Genomic DNA, 21,607 nt, shown 5'->3' on the forward strand with positions numbered 1-21,607 from the left:
CCGGGTGAAATGTTTAGGGTATTTCGTCTGCCGTTACGTTCTGAGTTCAAATTCCGCCGAGCTCGACTTTGCCTTTCATCCTTTCGGGGTCGATAAATTAAGTACCAGTTACGCACTGGAGTCGATGTAATCGACTCAATACCTATGTCTGTCCTTGTTTGTCCCCTTGTGAGTAATAAAGAAATAGGGATTTCGTCTGCCGTTACGTTCTGAGTTCAAATTCCGCCGAGGTCGACTTTGCCTTTCATCCTTTTGGGGTCGATAAATTAAGTACCAGTTACGCACTGGAGTCGATGTAATCGACTTAATACCTATGTCTGTCCTTGTTTGTCCCCTCTGTGTTCAGCCCCTTGTGGGTAATAAAGTATAAATAGGAACGTGATCCTATTCTTCTTAAATTAATTACTGACTATATTTTACATGCAGCGGCAATACACATAAGTTTGGAATGACAAGATTTCTTCTTAAGATATATACATTATTTTACATATTTTATAATCATGTGGATTAAAGAGTTCGTAAGCGTTAGCATGTTTTTGTGTCTGTGTGTTCGTTAGGCGTAAAAATTACTGACCAGTTAAATGACGATGGAATTTGAATCACAGTTCATGTTGTTGGTATTGGCTTGGCAACAGGTAATAACAGATGGCTTAAGGTAGTTCTTAGAAGAATCTAGAACCCAAGAACAGATAATTGATTTACCGTTTATGAGGTACAGTAGAATTCCATATCAAGAGGTTGCGTGTCGCAGTTGAGATTAATTGAATCACTCGTTGTGTTTATCTTTCTCTTGATATGAATATACTTCCAGACATGTTTCTGTAGCCGTTTTCTTCGTGGCGAGAATTTCACCTAACCGCTATAGTTGAATCTGGAGTTGTCTCGTGTACAATTTAAATCTTCGATGTTTGTCGATTTGTTCTTGCTGCTTCTTCATTATTTTCTGCTTGGTTATTTTTCTCTAGTTATAGATATCTTGTAACCGTTTTCTTCATGGTGATATTTCACACTAACAGTATGAGAGGTATCTGTAACATCTTGTATTAATGTTGGTCGCCTGCCTTTCGAAATGGAACTTGGTCGAGTATGCTGTGTGGTCAGAGGTTTAGCTCTTAAAAGAACTGAAAACCTAAGACGAGCTGTGTGTGGTCAGAGGTTCGCCCTGAGAAGGACTGGAAACCTAAGACGAATATTCTTCTGAGAAACCTTATTTATAAGCTTCAACAGGCTCCCAGTGAACTTCAGAAATGGAAAGATGTGATTGGCTGCTTGGACTATGGCGCGAAAATAAGTTGAGACAATTCGCGTCACGTGTCAATCAGTGGCGGATTTTTGGAGGGACCCTTGTATCACATGTCACCCAGTGGCGCGAAACACGTAGAGACCAACGTGTCAGCCAATCGAATTAGTGTTTACAACAATGTTGAACAAGCCAAAGATGTTTGTAATCTTGAACGAGGTTATTCTTAATCCTCTGCTCAAACAGTGAAGATTGCAATGAGAGACGATATTGCTACAAAAGAAACAGGTATTTCGTCTGCCGTTACGTTCAGAGTTCAAATTCCGCCGAGGTCGACTTTGCCTTTCATCCTTTCGGGGTCGATAAATTAAGTACCAGTTACGCACTGGAGTCGATGTAATCGACTTAATACCTGTGTCTGTCCTTGTTTGTCTCCTCTATGTTTAGCCCCTTGTGGGTAGTAAAGAAATAGGTATTTCGTCTGCCGTTACGCTCTGAGTTCAAATTACGCCGATGTCGAATTTACCTTTCATCCTTTCGGGGTCGATAAATTAAGTACCAGTTACGCACTGGAGTCGATGTAATAAACTTAATACCTATGACTGTCCCCTTGTGGGTAGTAAAGAAACAGGTATTTCGCCCGTCTCTACGTTCTGAGTTTAAATTCTGCCATCATTTTAGGGGTCGATAAAATAAATATCTCTGACATATCTCCAATATACATATCACTATTTCATGACCGTATCAAGGCATAGATTGGACGGTTCGAAAGTTCGAAGACTACAAAGATTCTGTCGTCCCAGTCTGGTCACAAAGTAACCCAGGGCTACAATTCAAGACGCTTTTCGAAAGTGTCATACAGCTGAAACGAAATGTCACAAACTTGAGATTAATGTCCCGAGAGGAGGATTTTATTAAAGGTCTCCATCCATTTTTATACCACGGGTCGGCTTCACGCGGAACCGATAGTGGCACACGTGTAATTTTAGTGCATTTCCATAAAGACACCACTAACGAGCAATTTGTTAAAGGGAAAAACAATTGTGTAATCTTTTCACTGTCATGCACTGAAATTCTATAAAACCTGAAAATTAGTCAAAAATTATTACTAAGAATTAAAAATCATCATCATCATCGTTTAACGTCCGTTTTCCGCACTAGCACGGGTTGGACGGTTCAACCGGGGTCTGGGAAGCCAGAAGGCTGCACCAGGCTCCAGTCTGATCTTGCAGTGTTTCTACAGCTGGATGCCCTTCCTAACGCCAACCACTACGCGAGTGTAGTGGGTGCTTTTTACATGCCACCGGCACAGGTGCCAGGGGAGTCTGGCATCGGCCACAATCGGTTGGTGCTTTTAACGTGCCACCGGCATGGAAGCTAGTCAAGGCGTCGCTGGCATTGGCTACGTTCGGATGGTGCTTTTTATGTGCCACCGGCACAGGTATCACAACTACTATTTCCATTGATATTTATTTCCATGTTCATGTACTTGACTCAATAGGTCTCAAGCACAGCGGGATGTTCTGCTTAATTATAAAATGTACTTATAGTTATGAGAGATATTAAAGGTAGACGTAAAATATAGACTTATTATAAAATGAACTTCGTTATAATGGACATTATTGAGTAGATGACTACTGAATATTGAAATATCTTTTTTAATTTAATTATTATCTTATTTGAAACAATTATTTCTTTACGGCCCAATAGCAAATGATCCATGGACGAGTACTGACCCATAGATGGGTGGCTGTGGAGCTCAGATATTAAATACAAAGTTGGTAGTTGCTCTTATATATTATTACATCGTCTGTGCTGTGTCCATTTATGGTTCTAGAAGATATTCTTTATTTATGGTTGCATAAGATACATATTTTTGGAAGCAAGTTTGACAAAGTATTTGTATCCAGTCTAGAACAGAAGTGGAAACAGATAGAATCCCATCTCCCAATAAGTTGCAAGAAGCTACTAAACTGGCCACAAACAGAGAAACATGAAAAAGAAGAAAAGAATATATTCAATTGAATTTTATTTGTTCATCAATATTTCTTTGTTTCATCTATACATGGTCACTTCACCTGCTAGAACAACAGCTGAATTCTATCCAATTTAAATCTTTTGGGGATCTTTACCTTTTGACCAACAGATTAAAAAAACAATTTTTTGCAACTAAACACTTTCAAACTTCATATACAAGTAGAATGTGTCACCTAAAACATCTTTTACTCTTGGCATTGTTGAGGAAATTCTGTAATAAGGTCTCTTATTACTGTTCAGTACGACATGTTTATAACAAAATCTGATGTGTAGAGAGAGAATGTGCAGTTTCTCCTCATTCGATATTTTTTCACAAAACCCTTCATAGATTGCAGAAAGGGTTCATCCACAACCTTATGATTCTTCTTGGGAGTCTAAGAAACAACATTTCCCTGTCTTTTCTTTTCTCCTCACCTCCAAAACACAATCTTCATCTTGGTCCTTTCCTTCATTTCTTCCCATCACTTTATAAACATGGATGAAATCCTGATAAACATTTTACCAGACATGCCAACAACTCTGCCCCAGATTGTGGTCTTAATATTTGCCCCCAACATTAAACATAACAACAGTAACTTTAACAATGACAGAATCACACTTTCACATGGATAGATGCATGTCTAATTAAGGTACTTCTTTGAGAGAATGATTAACCACAGAAATCACAAAGATATGGTTTCTCCCCTGCATGAGTACGTTTGTGATGAGTTAATCCCTTTCTCTGAGAGAATGATTTCCCAGATATCACAACGATGGGGTTTTTCTCCTGTATGTATAAATTTGTGTTCAGTTAAGTCACTATTTCCAGAGAATGAGAAACCACAGACATCAGTTATATGGCTTCTCACCTGTATGAATACGTCTGTGTTGAGTTAAGTTTCTATTTTGAGAGAATGATTTACCACAGGTATCACAGTGAAATGGCTTCTCACCTGTATGAATACGTCTGTGTTGAGTTAAGTTTCTATTTTGAGAGAATGATTTACCACAGGTATCACAGTGAAATGGCTTCTCACCTGTATGAATACGTTTGTGTTGAGTTAAGTTTCTATTTTGAGAGAATGATTTACCACAGGTATCACAGTGAAATGGCTTCTCACCTGTATGAATACGTCTGTGTTGAGTTAAGTTTCTATTTACAGAGAATGATTCACCACAGATATCACAGTGAAATGGCTTCTCACCTGTATGAACACGAATATGTTTAATCAAGTTACTACATATAGAGAATGATTCACCACAGGTATCACAGCGATATGGTCTCTCTCCTGTGTGAATACGTTTGTGCATGGTCACTTGATTGCTTTGAGAAAATGATTCACCACAGATATCACAGTGATGTGGCTTTTCTCCTGTATGAATCCGCCTGTGTACACTTAAGGCACTCTTGTCAGAAAATGCTTTACCACAGATATCACAGCTATATGGCTTCTCACCTGTATGAGTACGTCTGTGTACGCTTAAGACACTCCAGTCAGAGAATGCTTTGCCACAGATATCACAGCTATATGGCTTCTCTCCTGTATGAATACGTTTGTGTGTAGTCAAGGTAATTTTTTGAGAGAATGATTTACCACAGGTAACACAATGAAATGGCTTATCACCTGTATGAACACGAATATGATTAATCAATTTACTGCTTGTTGGGAATGATTTACCACAGATTTCACAACTATGTTGCGATTTTCCTAATTCTTTTGACATTTCTCTAAGGGATACAAACAGACCCAAGCGTTAAAGTTTCTCACAGTATTAAATTTTCCCCTTATCTTTCTTCTCTCACCACAGAATGTAATTTCCTTCTTCTTCTTCTTGTTATAATTTATTCCTTAGAACTATTTCAACTGCTATCAACTGTGATTTTATCAATATCTAAAATTCTGCACAGACCTTTGCAAATATATTTAAGCTTAATGAGAATCTAAAAGCCCCAGATAATGAGATGGAGAAATGTTGCTATGAATCTTCACTCAGGACCAATATTTCACAATAATTCAATCCTAGATTTATAGCAGTTGGGTTATTATATCTGTTCCCTAAAACATTTTCTTTTAGTCTTTAAGACATGATAGATATTCCAGATGTATCCAATGTACAAAAGATGTTTGGTGCCAATGTCATCTGTGAATCTGAAATAATAAAGAAACAGAATTAGATAGAGAGGAAAGATCAAAAGAGAAATGTTACAACATTTCTTTATTAATTAACAAATGACATCATATAACATTGGGTGGAATCTAAAAATATGTAAACTACAACTACACTTTCACACAGTGTAACATTACACACACGTATATGTATATATATATCAATCAGGTCATCCCATAAGTTCTGTCCGAATTTTGAATAAAGAAAACAAGTGATCAAACTGCATCTAACCAGACTCTCTCCCTAATTAGTTGGGCTATGACACTCTCCGTGACCTTCATCACCTGATCCAGCACTTTGATACCCCTGTAGTTATTTCTATCAAAAGCATCACCTTTACCCTTGTAGCAGTTGACTAAGGGGCTGCTATGCCAGTCATTGGGTATGACTCCATCATGAACTACCTGGTTTACAATACAGGTGACTTGGCCATAGCCCAGACCACCAGATATTTTAAGCATCTCAGCAATAATTTCTTAATTGATTTATCTACCAGGGTGCAATCTATTCGGGTAGCTGCTCCTTTTACTGGGTCAACATTTGGCAGGCTCTCCTCCTCCCATTCATTCTCCATGTTCAGCAGTCTTTCATAATGGCTTCTCCAAGCCTCTTTCTTTTCAGAATCATTAAAAGCAAGGGCACCATCATCCATGCAGACACATTTCTCTCCTGTAACATCACAATTTTCTCTCACACACTGTCTTGCAATCTGAAATACTTCAGTTCTGTGGTCCTCACGTCACTGGACATTGGCAAATTCCTTCTTTTCTACTTCACCCTTGGCTATATATACAGGTCGCCCAGCCCCTCTTCTGGCTCCCTGGTACACTTCCCCCCTACCCTCACCCTTCCAGGTTTGTTTCTTTGCTCTAATGGCTTTGTCTATCATATTATTCCACCACCACATTACTCTAGGTCTGGAAGGGACTTTGCACAGACTTGCTCTGTGGCACTCAGTAAACTGCTCCATAAGGATTTCCAGCTGCCTTCTATTTCTTGATGAGGAGGTCCCTAAATCTCTGACCATGTGAAGGGTTCATTAGCTTCCAAATCCTTCTTTTCTGGATTGGTCTGCTTCTGGACATCCTTCTGGCCTCAAGTCTAAAGTCACTAATGATAATGATTAGTCTATGATGGGGGTTATATTCTTCACTCAGGAGGGTCTTTGTATTTAAGAGCAATCCTGCTGTCTGTTGAGGATGAAATCAATCTGGCTAGCAGAGTCCCCTGATTGGTAGGTTATAAGGTAGCTGTCTGCTTTCCTGAAGTTAGTGTTGCAGATTAAAAGGTTGCATGCATCACAGAACTCCAGTAGCCCAGTTCCCTCACTGTATCAAGTATTGGTGGTGGGGGGCAGGAGAGGAAGGGCACACCGCGAACAAAGTTTAATTTGGGAGATGGTACGAGGAACGAAAATAATAATAATAATAATAATAATATACATTCAAAGTGTTCATGGGGGATGAGAAATTAAACAAACCAGGGAACAAGTAATTATCTTAACGAAATTACATGAGATGAAGAGGGTATATATTGAGGTATATATCAGTTGAAATGGTTAGCTTCTGAAAACTAGCTGTTAGTAAGTAATACATTTAAAGAGTTAATAGTGTTAATTAATGTATTAATTAATGTGTTAATGGCGAATGAATGCATGAAAGATTGAAAAAAATGAGAGAATCTTAACTTAGCAATGCATCATCATTTGGCGACTATTTAATTTAATTATTATATCATTTTGTAGCTTGCTTACCAACCACATGGTTCCGGGTTCAGTCCCACTGTGTGGCACCTTGGGCAAGTGTCTTCTACTATAGCCTCGGGCCGACCAAAGCCTTGTGAGTGGATTTGGTAGACGGAAACTGAAAGAAGCCCATTGTATATGTATATATATATGTGTATGTATGTGTGTGTTTGTGTGTCTGTGTTTGTCCCCGCCAACATCGCTTGACAACCGATGCTGGTGTGTTTACGTCCCTGTAACTTAGCGGTTTGGCAAAAGAGACCGATAGAATAAGTACTAGGCTTACAAAGAATAAGTCCTCGGGGCGATTTCCTCGACTAAAGGCAGTGCTCCAGCATGGCCGCAGTCAAATGACTGAAACAAGTAAAAGAGTAAAGAGCAAAAGAGTAAGTCAGTTATTTCTTTGTGGCCCGATAGCAAACCATTCATGAACCAGTACCAGCTGTGGCCTGGGGGTTATGGACCTCTCATATAAAATACAAAGTCCGTAGTTGCTCTCATATGCAAGATTACATTGTCTGTCCTGTGTCCATTTATGGTTCTAGAAGATATTTTATATTTATGGTTGCATAAGATACATATTTTGAGAAGCAATTGCGACATAGTATTTGTATCCAGTTTAGAACAGAAGTGGAAACAGATAGAATCCCATCTCCCTGTCTGTTGCCAGGGGCTACAAACAGAGAAACAGGTAAAAGAAGAAAAGAATATATTCAGCTGAATTTTATTTGTTTATCAATATTTTCTTTTTGTTTGATCAATATATGGTCACTTCACCTGCTAGAAACAACAGCTAAATTCTATGCAATTGAAACCTTCTGGTCCTGAAAACTAGAGATTACTTGCTGATTTAATGCTGGATAAAGAACGTTAGAAAAAAAAAACAGGAGAGTCATGGATGGAATATATATTTCTTTATTGCCCACAGGGGGTTAAACATAGAGGAGACAAACAAAGACAGACAAACGGATTAAGTCGATTACATCGACCCCAGTGCGTAACTGGTACTTTATTTATCGACCCCGAAAAGATGAATGGCAAAGTCGACCTCGGCAGAATTTGAACTCACAACTTAACAACAGACGAAATACAGCTACGCATTTCGCCCGTCGTGCTAACGTTTCTGCCAGCTCGCCGCCTTAATATAACAACCATACCAGCATGAATGTCCATGGGAGCCAAACCCTTTCTCTGCAAGTACTTGATGCCAAAGTACAAGATGCCAAATTTTATCCATTTTCAAGAGATGTTGCTACTAGTTGCTTCCAGAGTCTTCTTTGAACAGTCTTTGTTCTTTGGAAAGAAATGATGCAGTTTTTAATAAGAAGTGTTGAAATTATTACATGCAAGAAATGGCACAGGAGTGGCTGTGTGGTAAGTAGCTTGCTTACCAACCACATGGTTCCGGGTTCAGTCCCACTGCGTGGCATCTTGGGCAAGTGTCTTCTGCTATAGCCTCGGGCTGACCAAAGCCTTGTGAGTGGGTGGATTTGGTAGACGTAGAGAGAGAGTTAGTTTAGATGAGATGCAGTTTGGGTTCGTGCCAGGGAAAAGCACCACTGATGCTATATTCCTGGTAAGGCAGCTGCAGGAGAAATACCTAGCCAAAGATAAGCCCCTGTACCTGGCTTTCGTTGACATGGAGAAAGCCTTTGATAGGGTCCCCCGATCCCTCATCTGGTGGTCAATGAGGAAACTAGGAATAGATGAATGGCTGGTGAGGGCTGTGCAAGCCATGTACAGAGATGCCGTAAGTAAGGTTAGGGTTGGCAACATGTACACAGAGAAATTCAAAGTAGAGGTTGGGGTCCACCAGGGTTCAGTACTCAGCCCCTCCTATTTATCATAGTCCTCCAGGCAATTGTGGAGGAATTCAAGACAGGTTGCCCCTGGGAGCTCCTCTATGCTGACGACCTCGCTCTAATTGCTGAGTCACTATCAGAACTGGAGGAGAAGTTCCAGATGTGGAAGGAGGGTTTAGAATCGAGGGGCCTTAGAGTCAACCTAGCTAAAACCAAAGTAGTAATAAGTAGAAAGGTAGACAATCCACAAATGTCCTCAGGAAGATGGCCCTGCTCGATCTGTAGAAAAGGTGTTGGTAGAAACTCTATAAGATGTACCCAGTGTAAGCTATGGACTCATAAGAGGTGCAGCAATGTCAAAGGTAGGCTAACTGGGAAGATAGTTTTTGTATGTGGCAGATGCTCGGGAGCATTGACCTCCGAAGATCTGCAGAAAACAACTTCCGTCACTTTGCAAGGGGAAAAATTAGAAGTAGTTGATAGCTTCCGTTATCTAGGTGACCAAGTCAGTAGTGGGGGTGGGTGCGCTGAGAGTGTAACTGCTAGAATAAGAATAGCCTGGGCAAAGTTTAGGGAGCTCTTACCTCAGCTGGTGACTAAAGGCCTCTCGCTCAGAGTAAAGGGCAGACTGTATGATGCATGTGTACGAACTGCCATGCTACATGGCAGTGAAACATGGGCCGTGACTGCTGAGGACATGCGTAAGCTCATGAGGAATGAAGCCAGTATGCTCCGATGGATGTGTAATGTCAGTGTACTTACTCGACAGAGCGTTAGTTCCTTGAGAGAAATGTTGCACCTAAGAAGCATCAGTTGTTGTGTGCAAGAGAGACGATTGCGCTGGTATGGTCATGTGGCGAGAATGGATGAAGATAGGTGTGTGAGAAAGTGCCAATCCCTAGCAGTTGAGGGAACCCGTGGAAGAGGTAGACCCAGGAAAACCTGGGATGAGGTGGTGAAGCACGACCTTCGAACGTTAGGTCTCACCATGGAAATGACTAGAGACCGAGACCTATGGAAGTATGCTGTGCGTGAGAAGACCCGGCAAGACTAGTGAAGCCATAACCCATGGCCACTACCTGGGACGTAGTCAGTCCACCTGTGCATACCTTCCTGCTTGTGATACTTGTGAAGACCTGTTGAGGCAAGTGAAAGTGAAATCGAATCAACTCAAATAGATGAACATCAATGGAATTTGTATCCTTGTGGTACCAGTGCCGGTGGCACACAAGAAAACCATCCGAACGGGACCGTAGCCAGTACCGCATCGACTGGCCCCGTAACAAACACCATCCGATCGTAGCCGTTCGCCAGCCTTGTCTGGCACCTGTGTCGGTGGCACATAAAAAACACCATCCGAGCGTGGACATCTGCCAGCCTCGTCTGGCACCTGTGTTGGTGGCACATAAAAAACACCATTCGAGCGTGACCGTCTGCCAGCCTCGCCTGGCACCTGTGTCGGTGGTACATAAAATCACCCACTACACTCTCGCAGTGGTTGGCGTTAGGAAGGGCATCCAGCTGTAGAAACACTGCCAGATCTGACTGGCCTGGTGCAGCCTTCGGGCTTGCCAGACCCCAGTTGAACCGTCCAACCCATGCTAGCATGGAAAGCGGACGTTGAACGATGATGATGATGATATAGGTGCAGGAGTGGCTGTGTGGTAAGTAGCTTGCTTAGCAGCCACATGGTTCCGGGTTCAGTCCCACTGCGTGGTATCTTGGGCAAGTGTCTTCTGCTATAGCCTCGGGCTGACCAATGCCTTGTGAGTGGATTTGGTAGACGGAAACTGAAAGAAGCCTGTCGTATATATGTATATATATATATGTGTGTGTGTGTGTGTGTGTGTGTGTGTGTGTGTGTGTGTGTTTGTGTGTCTGTGTTTGTCCCCACAACATCGCTTGATAACCAATGCTGGTGTGTTTACGTCCCCGTCACTTAGCAGTTCGGCAAAAGAGACCGATAGAATAAGTACTGGGCTTACAAAGAATAAGTCCCAGGGTCAATTTGCTCGACTAAAGGCAGTGCTCCAGCACGGCCGCAGTCAAATGACTGAAACAAGTAAAAGAGTAAAGAGAGCAAGATTTCAAAGTTCTAGCATCCCTCCTTCATAGTAAGCCTATAAACCTTTTAGACCAGCCTCATAGCCATTTCCCTGAATGATTTATCATATACATCCAGCATATTTTTGAGCTTAGCTGAGGTACATCTTTCAGCAAATGACTCACCACAGACATCACAATGAAATGGCTTCTTTCAAGTGTGAATACGTTTGTGTCTAGTTAACTTCCTTCCTACAGAGAAAGACTGACCGCAGATATCACAGTGATAAGGTCTCTCTCCAGTGTGAATGTGCCTGTGTGTAATTAAGTGGTCATTTCGAGAGAATGATTGACCACAGATATCACACTGATAAGGTTTCTCTCCCGTATGAATGCGTTGGTGTTGTGTTAAGATATGACTTTGAGAGAATGATTTATCACAGATATCACACTGATAAGGTTTCTCTCCCGTATGAATGCGTTGGTGTTGTGTTAAGATATGACTTTGAGAGAATGATTTATCACAGATATCACACTGATAAGGTTTCTCTCCCGTATGAATGCGTGGTGTTTTGTTAGATATGACTTTGAGAGAATGATTTATCACAGATATCACACTGATAAGGTTTCTCTCCCGTATGAATGCGTTGGTGTTTTGTTAAGATATGACTTTGAGAGAATGATTTATCACAGATATCACACTGATAAGGTTTCTCCCCTGTGTGAATACGTTTGTGCTTAGTTAGGGAACGTCCCTCAGCATATGACTGACCACAGACGTCACAATGAAAAGGCTTCTCTCCAGTATGAACACGTTTGTGCCTGGTCAATGTACTCCCTTCAGAGAACGACTGACCACAGATAACGCACTGATATGGTTTCTCTCCTGTATGAATGTGTCTGTGATTAGTTAAGACAAAATTCTGAGAGAAGGATTTACCACAGATGTCACAGTCATATGGTTTTTCACCTGTATGAACGTGTTTGTGTTTACTTAAGTAATTAGGCTGAGAGAATGATTTGCCACAGGTATCACAGTGAAATGGCTTCTCACCTGTATGAATACGTTTGTGCTTAGTTAAGTGATCGGACTGAGAGAAGGATTTACTACAGGTATCACACTGATAAGGTTTCTCACCTGTATGGATGCGTTTGTGCTTAGTTAAGGTCCCTCCATCACAGAATGACTGGCCACAGAAAACACACTGATATGGTCTCTCTCCTGTATGAATGCGTATATGTGTAGTCAAGCCATGATTTTGAGAGAATGATTTACCACAGACATCACAGCGATATGGTCTCCCTCCTGTATGAATGCGTTTGTGAGTAGTTAAGTGGTAATTCTGAGTGAATGATTTACCACAGATATCACAGTGGTAGGGCCTCTCCCCTGTATGAATACGCTTGTGGGCAGTTAAGTGTTTATTTTGAGATAATGATTTTCCACAGATATCACAGCGATATGGTTTCTCTCCTGTATGACTACGTTTGTGAATCGTGAGGCTTTCTTTCCGAGTAAATGACTTTTTACAGATATCACAGTTGTGAGATGTTTTTCCTCTATCTTTTGGCACCTCCTCAATAAAGTCAAGACTTTCCGTCAGCATTTTACATTTCACATTGTCCTCACACAATTCACTTTCCATAATCTATATTTTCTCACCACAATATGCAGATGTTTACACACTTCATTCCTATAAAATTTCTTATCTTGGTCAATATCTGCAGAAGCTGCCAGCTCTTTTGTAATCCAAGGTTAATAGGAATGCAAAATCCTCATTGAAGAAGAAATATTGCTGCAGTCGCAAGAAATATTTCACACAAAATTTACCTTCTTTCTATAAACAGGGATCTCTTTGTTCTGTGTCACAGCTTTGTTTAATCTTTCAAAAATGATAAATCCTTTAATCCAATGTTATCCCGTAATCTGAAATAAGAGAGAAACAACAGAAATTACAGAGGATACTTGATAAAACAACAGAGACTACACAGTGGAAGATTTTACATGTTATATTCATGGCTATGGGAAGATATTTTTTTCATCTTTCACTTGTTTGACTGTGGCCATGCTGGGGCACAGCATTGAAGGGTTTAGATACACAAACCAACACTAATACTTAGTTTTTTAAGAGACTCTATTAGTCTCTGGCAAAACTGCTAGGTCAGAAGGATGTAAACAAACCTACTCCAGTTGTGATGCACTCATGGGGGACAAGTGCAACAGAAATACTCACACACACACACATGTAATGAAAGGGACTTCCTAAATCACAAAAGCAACAGAAATACATACATCAACATCATTTAACCCTTTCGTTACAGTATTTATTTTGAGATGCTCTTAAATATAACAAAGAATTTAGTAAAATAACTTCGTTATCATTAAGCTAGTGTTAGGAACATAAATTGTGGCTAAGGTTTGGTGGAAGATTTTAATTCAGAACTTATGAAAACAAGACATTTGTACTCAGAACCAGAGCCGGTTTCAGCCGGGTTGGTAACGAAAGGGTTAATGTCTGCTTTCCATACTGGCATGGGTCAGACAGTTTGACCGGAGCCGATGAGCCGGAGAGCTACACCAGGTTCCCGTGTGATTTGGCATGGTTTCTACGGCTGGATGCCCTTCCTAACACCAACCACCCCAGGTGTGTAGTGGGTGCTTTTATACACTACCGGCAAGGGTGCCGTTTACATGACACCGGCAACAACCAGGACTACGATTCATGGCAATGACTATGATGCAAGGGTGTCGTTTACACGGCACTAGCGGCACCCACGATGACTCATGAGTCCTATTTCCATGACTCTGGCGACCACTATGACTCACAGGTGCAATTTACATGGCACTTGCACTGACCACGATTCCCAGGTGCCAATGTACGTGGCACCATCAATGACCATGGCTATGATGCACAGGTGCCATTTACACAGCACTAGCATTCATCATCATCATCGTTTAACGTCCGTTTTCCATGCTAGCACGGGTTGGACGGTTCGACCGGGGTCTGGGAAGCCAGGAGGCTGCACCAGGCTCCAGTCTGATCTGGCAGTGTTTCTACAGCTGGATGCCAAGAGGGGCATAAAACCTGCTTCCAGGAGATACCCCTCTTTAATGAGAGGCCCACCTCCGCCATTTACAAAGTCATCCCTCAACATCCTACTGGGGTAAAATGAATTGAAGGCACAATGAGTTTTTGGGACCCTACACACTTAAAAAGTATACAAGAAGCCTTTTTGGTAAAAAAAAAAAATACATATTTTCTGACAAAAAGATTTGAGGGAGATATGGCTGTTGTTTCTAGCATATCCTATGACTGGTAAGGTTTCGGATTGATAAAAATAATTTGGTACTTGTCTATTGTCGTGGTCCCGGTTTCGCACACGCGAATTCGCGCGCGCCAGACGTAGGTACTCGGTACTCGAGATCCTACGAGGTGACTTGCGCATGCGCGTTAACCCCCCCCCTAAAAAAAAAGGTGTTGGATTTCACTAAAAATATATGTGTGTGTGTGTGTGTGTGTATATATAACATTTTCAATTTTACACAAAAAAATTACATAGTCGCTTTCCTCGCGGATTTACAGATAAATGAATTAATTACTATTTTACAGAATAAAATTAATGAATTAATTATATAAATTAAATAATTCTTGAAAATTAATTAATATTAATAATATTTTTGAACAAAGTAAATAATTTATAAAACTTGGTTAATAATTTTTTTTACACAAACGCGAACGTATATAATTTGTGAAACTTTTTTTTTTTTTTACAGACGTAATAATTGGTAAACTTAATGAATTAATTTCTTCTCATCATCATCATCGTTTAACGTCCGTTCTCCATGCCAGCATGGGTTGGACGGTTCGACCGGGGATCTGGGAAGCCAGAAAGCTGCACCAGACTCCAGTCTTATCTGGCAATGTTTCTACAGCTGGATGCCCTTCCTAACGCCAACCACTCCGAGAGTGTAGTGGGTGCTTTTTACATGCCACCCGCACAGGTGCCAGGCGAGGCTGGCAACGGCCACGGTCGGATTGGTGCCAGTCGAGGCGGCTCTGGCATCGGCCACGATTCGGATAGTGCTTTTTACGTACCACCAGTCCAGGGGTCCTGGCATTTGCCGGGTGTCACACTTGCCCCAACATGTCTTCGCAAGCAAAGGGGGTTGGCATGGGTGCCTTGTCGTGGGATGAGGTTCGATATCAACTTCGCTTGCCTCAACAGGTCTTGTGTATAAATGTATAAATTTTCGCACTAAATTCTTTCCGTAGAATTTATCAAAAAACGCGCAAAATTATTCCGTAGAATTTATCAAATTAAAAAACGCAAAATTAATATATTTTTTGAAATTGCAAATTATTTAGAATATAAAACAAATGAAGTTAAATTTTAAAAATAAATGTCATATACTTATACTCTGTAAGGTGCTGTGTTCACACTTCAATTTACTATTTTCTAGAAATGTTGCTTTTCTAATTGAAACAATTTTTCTCAATCTCCATTTAAAAGTCCATAATGTCTCTTGAGCCATATCAAAATGAACAACTTTGAATTACGCGGCGGCGGTGGTGGTGTGAGGTTCTAATTTTTTTGTGTAAAATTGAAAATGTTATATATACACACACATATATATTTTTAGTGAAATCCAACACCTTTTTTTTAGGGGGGGGCGTTTATGCACTGCGCATGCGCAAGTCACCTCGTAGGATCTCGAGTATCGAGTACCTACGTCTGGCGCGCGCGCGCGCGAATTCGCGTGTGCGAAACCGGGACCATGACAATAAACAAGTACCAAATAATTTCTTAATAGCATAAATGGGTTTATGCTACTGATGGGGAGAATATATTGAAAAACATCAGAGTGAGAAAGACACGAGGAGGTCATGAGATATGCTAGACACAGCAGCCAAATCGCCATTCAATACGAGATCTACCGCGCACTATCTGTAGTCTATGCTGTGAAATGACCTCATCTGTTTTTCTCAATTTTCATCCTATGAATGTATTACTGGGATTAGGATTAGGGCTGGATTGAGCTTTTCCCCAGTCACACCTTCATCGTATTTGCTAGAAAGTAGTGAGAAAAGATGCTGCCGATTCGTTTGTGGGTTTCCTCAAAGAAATACGAAGCATCATCGTTAAAGGATTCAAGTGTAAATTCTGTCAGCAGTTCCGTCGGTCATTAAGAATAAATAATTATTCAATATTATTCAACTTGATTTTATAATCGTGCAGTATAAATGGTTGTGGTGGAAGTAGACGGCACACAAAAGTGACATAGAATTAATTGGCGGCCCGAAATGAGTGTAGAGCGAAATAGTTCGATATTTTGGTCTTACCTCGGTCTTAATCAGTCGTTTTTCCTCTGCCAGGTCGTGTCAGGACGTCGACGAAGAACAAGAGAAACGACAGAACCTAATTTACAACTCAAATAAACAGACATTCGCTTTCCGTTTACCAAAAGAGGAGGAGGAGGAAGAAACAAGGTTCGAACCCGCTTCGTTTCTCTCTAAATTACAAAAAAAAAAAAAACCACGCCTTCTTCTGCTCCAGCCACATCTTCCGGGTCCGCCTGGTGACGTCACGTCCGCTTTCCCTATCAAACAATCAATGTCCCCCGATGCGGTTTCGATTCCCGGACCGGGCGATGCGTTGTGTTTATTAAGCAAAACACTTCGGATCTTTTTAGCCCCTTGGATAGGAGAATGGAAGAAGCACCCGCGTACAAGGCGAAAGACTACGCCCGTGTAGCCAGCAGCCTGGGAGAAGCAACTTCTGCTCAATGTTCTTGCTATTTGTGAGTAAATCTAAGAAGAAAAAAAAACAGAACCAAAGCCTTAAAATTGTGATACCTGTGCAGGTGGCACGTAAAAAGTATTCCCGGATTACTGTAAGCCAGGTAAGAGATCCGGCACGTACGATCGATCGATAGATAGGTGTGGATATCTTACCCGTTATGCTTTACAAATCAATATTTAGCGTGAAAATATATTTACTCACATCAAAATCTCCGTGAAGACATACAAAAACACGTTATGGTTCTTCTGCCGATTCCAGAGACAGCAGAGAAAGGTTCCCGCTGGATGCGATCGAAGAGGGACAAAAATCGACTTCGAAACTCTTTGAAGACAAAATTTTTGCGTCTTTAGCGCAAAGGGAAGTAACTCTGGGCATGTCTTTCTGGTGGCATTGACCTTTCACTGCCACAAGAACCTATTTCTTTTACTACCCCCAAGGGGCCAAACGCAGAGAGGACAAACAAGGATAGACGAACGGATTAAGTCGATTATATCGACCCCAGTGCCGTAACTGGTACTTATTTCTTTATTTCTACTTCTATATAAATAAGTTTAACAGGGTGCCAGGGAGTCTTTCCGGATCTTTTCCGTTTGACCGGCAGTTTTTTAAAATAATTTCCACGTAACTAAAAACTTTTAAACTTCGTATTCTGGTAGAATGTGTTTATAAAACATCATTTTCTCTTGGCTTTATTGAGAAAATTCTATATTTTGTAAGATATTTATTGCTGTTTTTTCTTTAATTTCTGCAATTTCAACCAATCAATGACCTCTATTGAGGTGAAAACATCCTGTGCCGTATGAATATGTCCCTCGTTTAAGAAACAGATTGGGTTTATTTACATTTGTGAAGAAAAAAAGATACCCTTCCCCCGGGTCGTCTAAAACCTTGTCACTAGACTCGCATGATGGAATCTTTGTAGAAGCCTTTTTGTGTATGGTGCAGCCTTCCAGCTCGCCATTCCTCTTCAAACCGTCGAACCCATGCCAGCAGTAGGGTTAGGGTTAAATTATGATATTTATATATTGGAAATATTTCAGTGGTATTTACTTCATTGACCACCAAAAACGAATTTGAACTCAACGTAAAACGGTCAAAATACCGCCAAGGATTTCGTCCAACGAGCAAACGGTTCTGCCAGCTCGCCAACTGAAGTAACCTTAATCACCATGAAGTATAAACTATGTCTTTTTCAACATTACCAGCAAGGCCGCTGCTGACAATAATGAAGATTCGTTTATCATAGCGAGATGCTAACCACAGTAACCATGGTGATTGGCATCAAACTATTGCAAGTTCCCGCTTTATGATAACATTCTTGGTTTTATTCATTAGAGAGCGTTGGGTTTATTGTTGTCACATGACACACCGTACTTCCGTTTCTTCTGCAACCTGCTTCAATGGACAGAAGAACAGAAAAGGGTTTTTCGTTGTCTTCACGGAGATTTTGATGTGAGTAAATATATTTTCACTCTAAATATTGATTTGTGTAGCATAACAAGTAAGATATACACACCTATCTATCGATCGATCGTACGTGCCGGATCTCTTACCTGGCTTCCAGAAATCCGGCAATACTTATACCGTGTATTGAGTATTCGGTTCCGCCCTTCCCGTCTCGGAATTTCTCCGTCGTGGCAGGGAGTTTTCCGATATTTTTTTCTTTGTATTATTATTATTATTATTATTATTATTATTATTATTTTTTTCGTTTCTTACACACAGTCCTATTCCACCAGTTTTCCCCTTTTCCTAACCAATTTCGGTCCATTTTCTGGGCATGATGCACTTGGAAAAAAGTAGGAGAAACCTTTTTGGTAAAAAAAGAATTAAAAGTAGATATTTTCAGAAGTAAAGGTGTGTGATTTAATGGTGATTTGGCTGTTATGTCTAGCATATCCCATAACCACATTCCCCGATTCTTTCTCACTCAGGCAAGTTTACAGATTTTTAGATTCCACCCAATGTTATTTGATGTCATTTGTTAATCAATGTAGAAATGTTGTAACACTTCCAATTTGATCTCTCCTCTCTATCTAAATACTGTTTCTTTATTATTTCAGATTCACAGATGACATTGGCACAAAACGACTTTTGTACATTGGATACATCTGGAATATTTACCATGTTTTCTTGAAGACGAAATGAAAACGTTTTAGAGAACAGATATAATAACCCAACTGCTATAAATCCAAGATTGAATTACTGTGAAATATTTGCCCTGAGCAACAATTCATAGCAACATTTCTCCATCTCCTTACCTGGTGCTTTTGCATTCTAATTAAACTTGAATATATTTACAAAGGAGTTTGCAGCCTCTTTAGATATCAATAAAAGAGCAGTGGAAATACTTCTAAGAAATAAACTATAACAAGAAGAAGAAGAAGGAAATTACATGCTGAGGTGAGAGAAGAAAGATAAGGGGAAAATTTAATACTGTGAGAAACTTTAACGGTTGGGTCTATTTTGTCTCTTGGAGAAATGTCAAAAGAATTAGGGAAATCACGATATTCTTGTGAAATCTGTGGTAAGTCATTCTCTGTATGTAGTAATGTGATTAAACACATTCGTGTTCATACAGGTGAGAAGCCATTTCACTGTGATACCTGTGGTAAATCATTCTCTCAAAACAATCACTTAACTAAACATAAACGTGTTCATACAGGTGAGAGACCATTTCACTGTGAAATCTGCGGTAAAGCATTCTCTCAGACCAGTGACTTAACGAACCACAAACGTATTCATACAGGTGAGAAGCCATATCACTGTGTTACCTGTGGGAAATCATTCTCTCAAAACAGTGCTTTAACTAAACACAAACGTATTCATACGGGAGAGAAACCCTATCACTGTGATGTCTGTGGCAAGGCATTCTCTGCAAATAGTAACTTAACCAGTCACAAGCATATTCATACAGGGGAGAGACCATATCATTGTGACATCTGTGGTAAATCCTTTTCTGCAAGTAGTACATTAAGTACACACAAACGCTTTCATTCAGGAGATAGACAAAACTACTGTGATATCTGTGGTAAATCATTCTTTGGAATTAGTGACTTGACTAAACACAAACGTACTCATTCTGGGGAGAAACCATATCATTGTGTTATCTGTGGTAAATCATTCTCTGCAAACAGTACCTTAACTCAGCACAAACGTGTTCATACAGGGGAGAAGCCATATCACTGTGATATTTGCGGTCTCTCATTCTCTCAAAATAGTCACCTAACTAAACACAAATTTATACATACAGGAGAGAAACCATAACACTGTGATATCCGTTGGAAATCATTCTCTGTGTGGAAGGGCTTAACTAGTGACAAACATATTCAAAAGACAAGGAAATCTTGTTCCTTACACTATCAACAAGAAGCACAAGTTTGCGGATAAACCATTTCTCGAATCTAGGAAGTGTTTCATGAAAAAGTATCAACCTAGGGGCCTTACCAAGGAAGAGAAGCTGGATATTCTCTGTGTAGAAGTGAAATTTTATCATAAACATGTGGTGCTGCACAGTAATAAGAGACCTGGGTGAATGAAGAAGAATGCAAATGCCATGAATTGTATTATGAATGCCCTCGATTGATGCAAGAAGCTCTGCAATGACATCTGGACCCAATTTGTTGAGACTGGAGAAGTTTCAGAGCAGAAGTTGACTGGAAATGGAAATCCAAAATCTTCAGTAAATCCTGATCTTCATCTAAATCTTAATTTGGTGATTCAATCCTGTTGCTCTTTAAATATTTACAGAGATTTTTTTTCTCTGAAGGATATATATATATATATATATGTATATATATGTGTGTGTAAAAGTAAAAAAATATACAAACTGGGACAAGAACGTGAAACATTTAGAAGACGACACAAAAAACAACGACGGGACTTTCGAAGCCCTCAGTCATCAGTCAAGAACCGGATCATCTTTGCAATTTCGGCTGATTAATATATATATATATTCTTTTTTCCCCAAGACCTTAGAACCCCCTTGGAGTCAGCATCCTGTCCAGCAGACCCCAAAAAATTCTTTTCTTCTTCTTCCCTCTCCCTTCCCCTCTTTTTCTTTATCACTCATCCCAAAATACAAAAACACACACACACATGCTCTCTCTCTCACTTTCTCCTCATCCTTCTCACCCTCTTGTACTGTCTTATATTCCTCCCCACCACTACAAACTCAATACCACTATAAAATGGTCCAAACTCTTCAGCCAGGAACTTAGTTTGATTTGAAAACCCCACTGGAATGGGAGAAAGCGCTAATACATGATCTAAGTTATATGATGTATAAAAACATGTAATATAGAAATAAATATCTGTAAATATAAACCATCCGATTTTCTGAGTACCTCATTTCTTCTAATATAAAATACCTGTACATCATCTCCAAACCTTCCAATATATATATATATATATACCACTTATAGTGTTTAGAAGACCTTGTAAATTCTGTGATGGTGTTAATACATGGGACCAATGCCAAGACAAACATTCATCTCAGTGGAGTCCCCTCCTTTCCCCTGGACTGTCCCTTATTAGGGTGTGTATTATGTCTTCTCCCCCACATGTTACATTACTCCCCACCACTACACCTCATCATCCACTACAATCCCTAAAGTCCATGTTTGGCGGACAGTTTAACATTTATTTTGCTCCCTGTCTGCCGAGGATGGGTGGTAGTGTCACCGAGGTACTTTTTCACAAGTGCCTGGATCTCGAAGTCCAGACGATATTCGTAGACCCGGAGGGCAGACTGGTCGTTCTGGATGTCGACGGCAGCAATGGGTGCGCTTT

At 40.3% G+C, this 21,607-nt stretch overlaps 2 protein-coding genes across 4 annotated transcripts in view; one reads left to right on the top strand and one right to left on the bottom strand.

Moving 5' to 3' along the window:
* Window positions 1-16,552, bottom strand: part of LOC115230374 (zinc finger protein OZF-like) — a 40,744-nt gene extending 24,192 nt beyond the window's left edge. For all 3 annotated transcript variants that reach the window (XM_029800578.2, XM_036499634.1, XM_036499633.1), the window contains exons 1-2: window positions 16,357-16,552; window positions 12,153-12,941 (exon numbers count right to left, since the gene is read on the bottom strand). In XM_029800578.2, coding sequence (XP_029656438.2) covers window positions 12,153-12,660 — 508 coding nt within the window. In that variant the 5' untranslated portion in view covers window positions 12,661-12,941; window positions 16,357-16,552. The remainder of the gene's footprint in view (window positions 1-12,152; window positions 12,942-16,356) is intronic.
* A 243-nt stretch (window positions 16,553-16,795) lies between these two features.
* Window positions 16,796-20,673, top strand: LOC115230376 (zinc finger protein 681-like). The gene is made up of 3 exons (XM_036499637.1): window positions 16,796-16,814; window positions 18,880-18,968; window positions 19,013-20,673. Exon 3 carries the CDS (start codon window positions 19,298-19,300, stop codon window positions 20,081-20,083), a length of 786 nt encoding a protein of 261 aa, XP_036355530.1. The 5' UTR covers window positions 16,796-16,814; window positions 18,880-18,968; window positions 19,013-19,297; the 3' UTR covers window positions 20,084-20,673.
* The last annotated feature ends 934 nt before the right edge of the window (window positions 20,674-21,607 follow it).

Source organism: Octopus sinensis, unplaced genomic scaffold (genome assembly GCF_006345805.1).
Source record: "Octopus sinensis unplaced genomic scaffold, ASM634580v1 Contig15444, whole genome shotgun sequence".
In the NCBI taxonomy this organism is placed as follows: domain Eukaryota; kingdom Metazoa; phylum Mollusca; class Cephalopoda; order Octopoda; family Octopodidae; genus Octopus; species Octopus sinensis.

Excerpts from the sequence above, each read along its gene's own strand:
- LOC115230376 (XM_036499637.1), top strand. The coding sequence starts at position 19,298 with ATGTCAAAAGAATTAGGGAAATCACGATATTCTTGTGAAATCTGTGGT.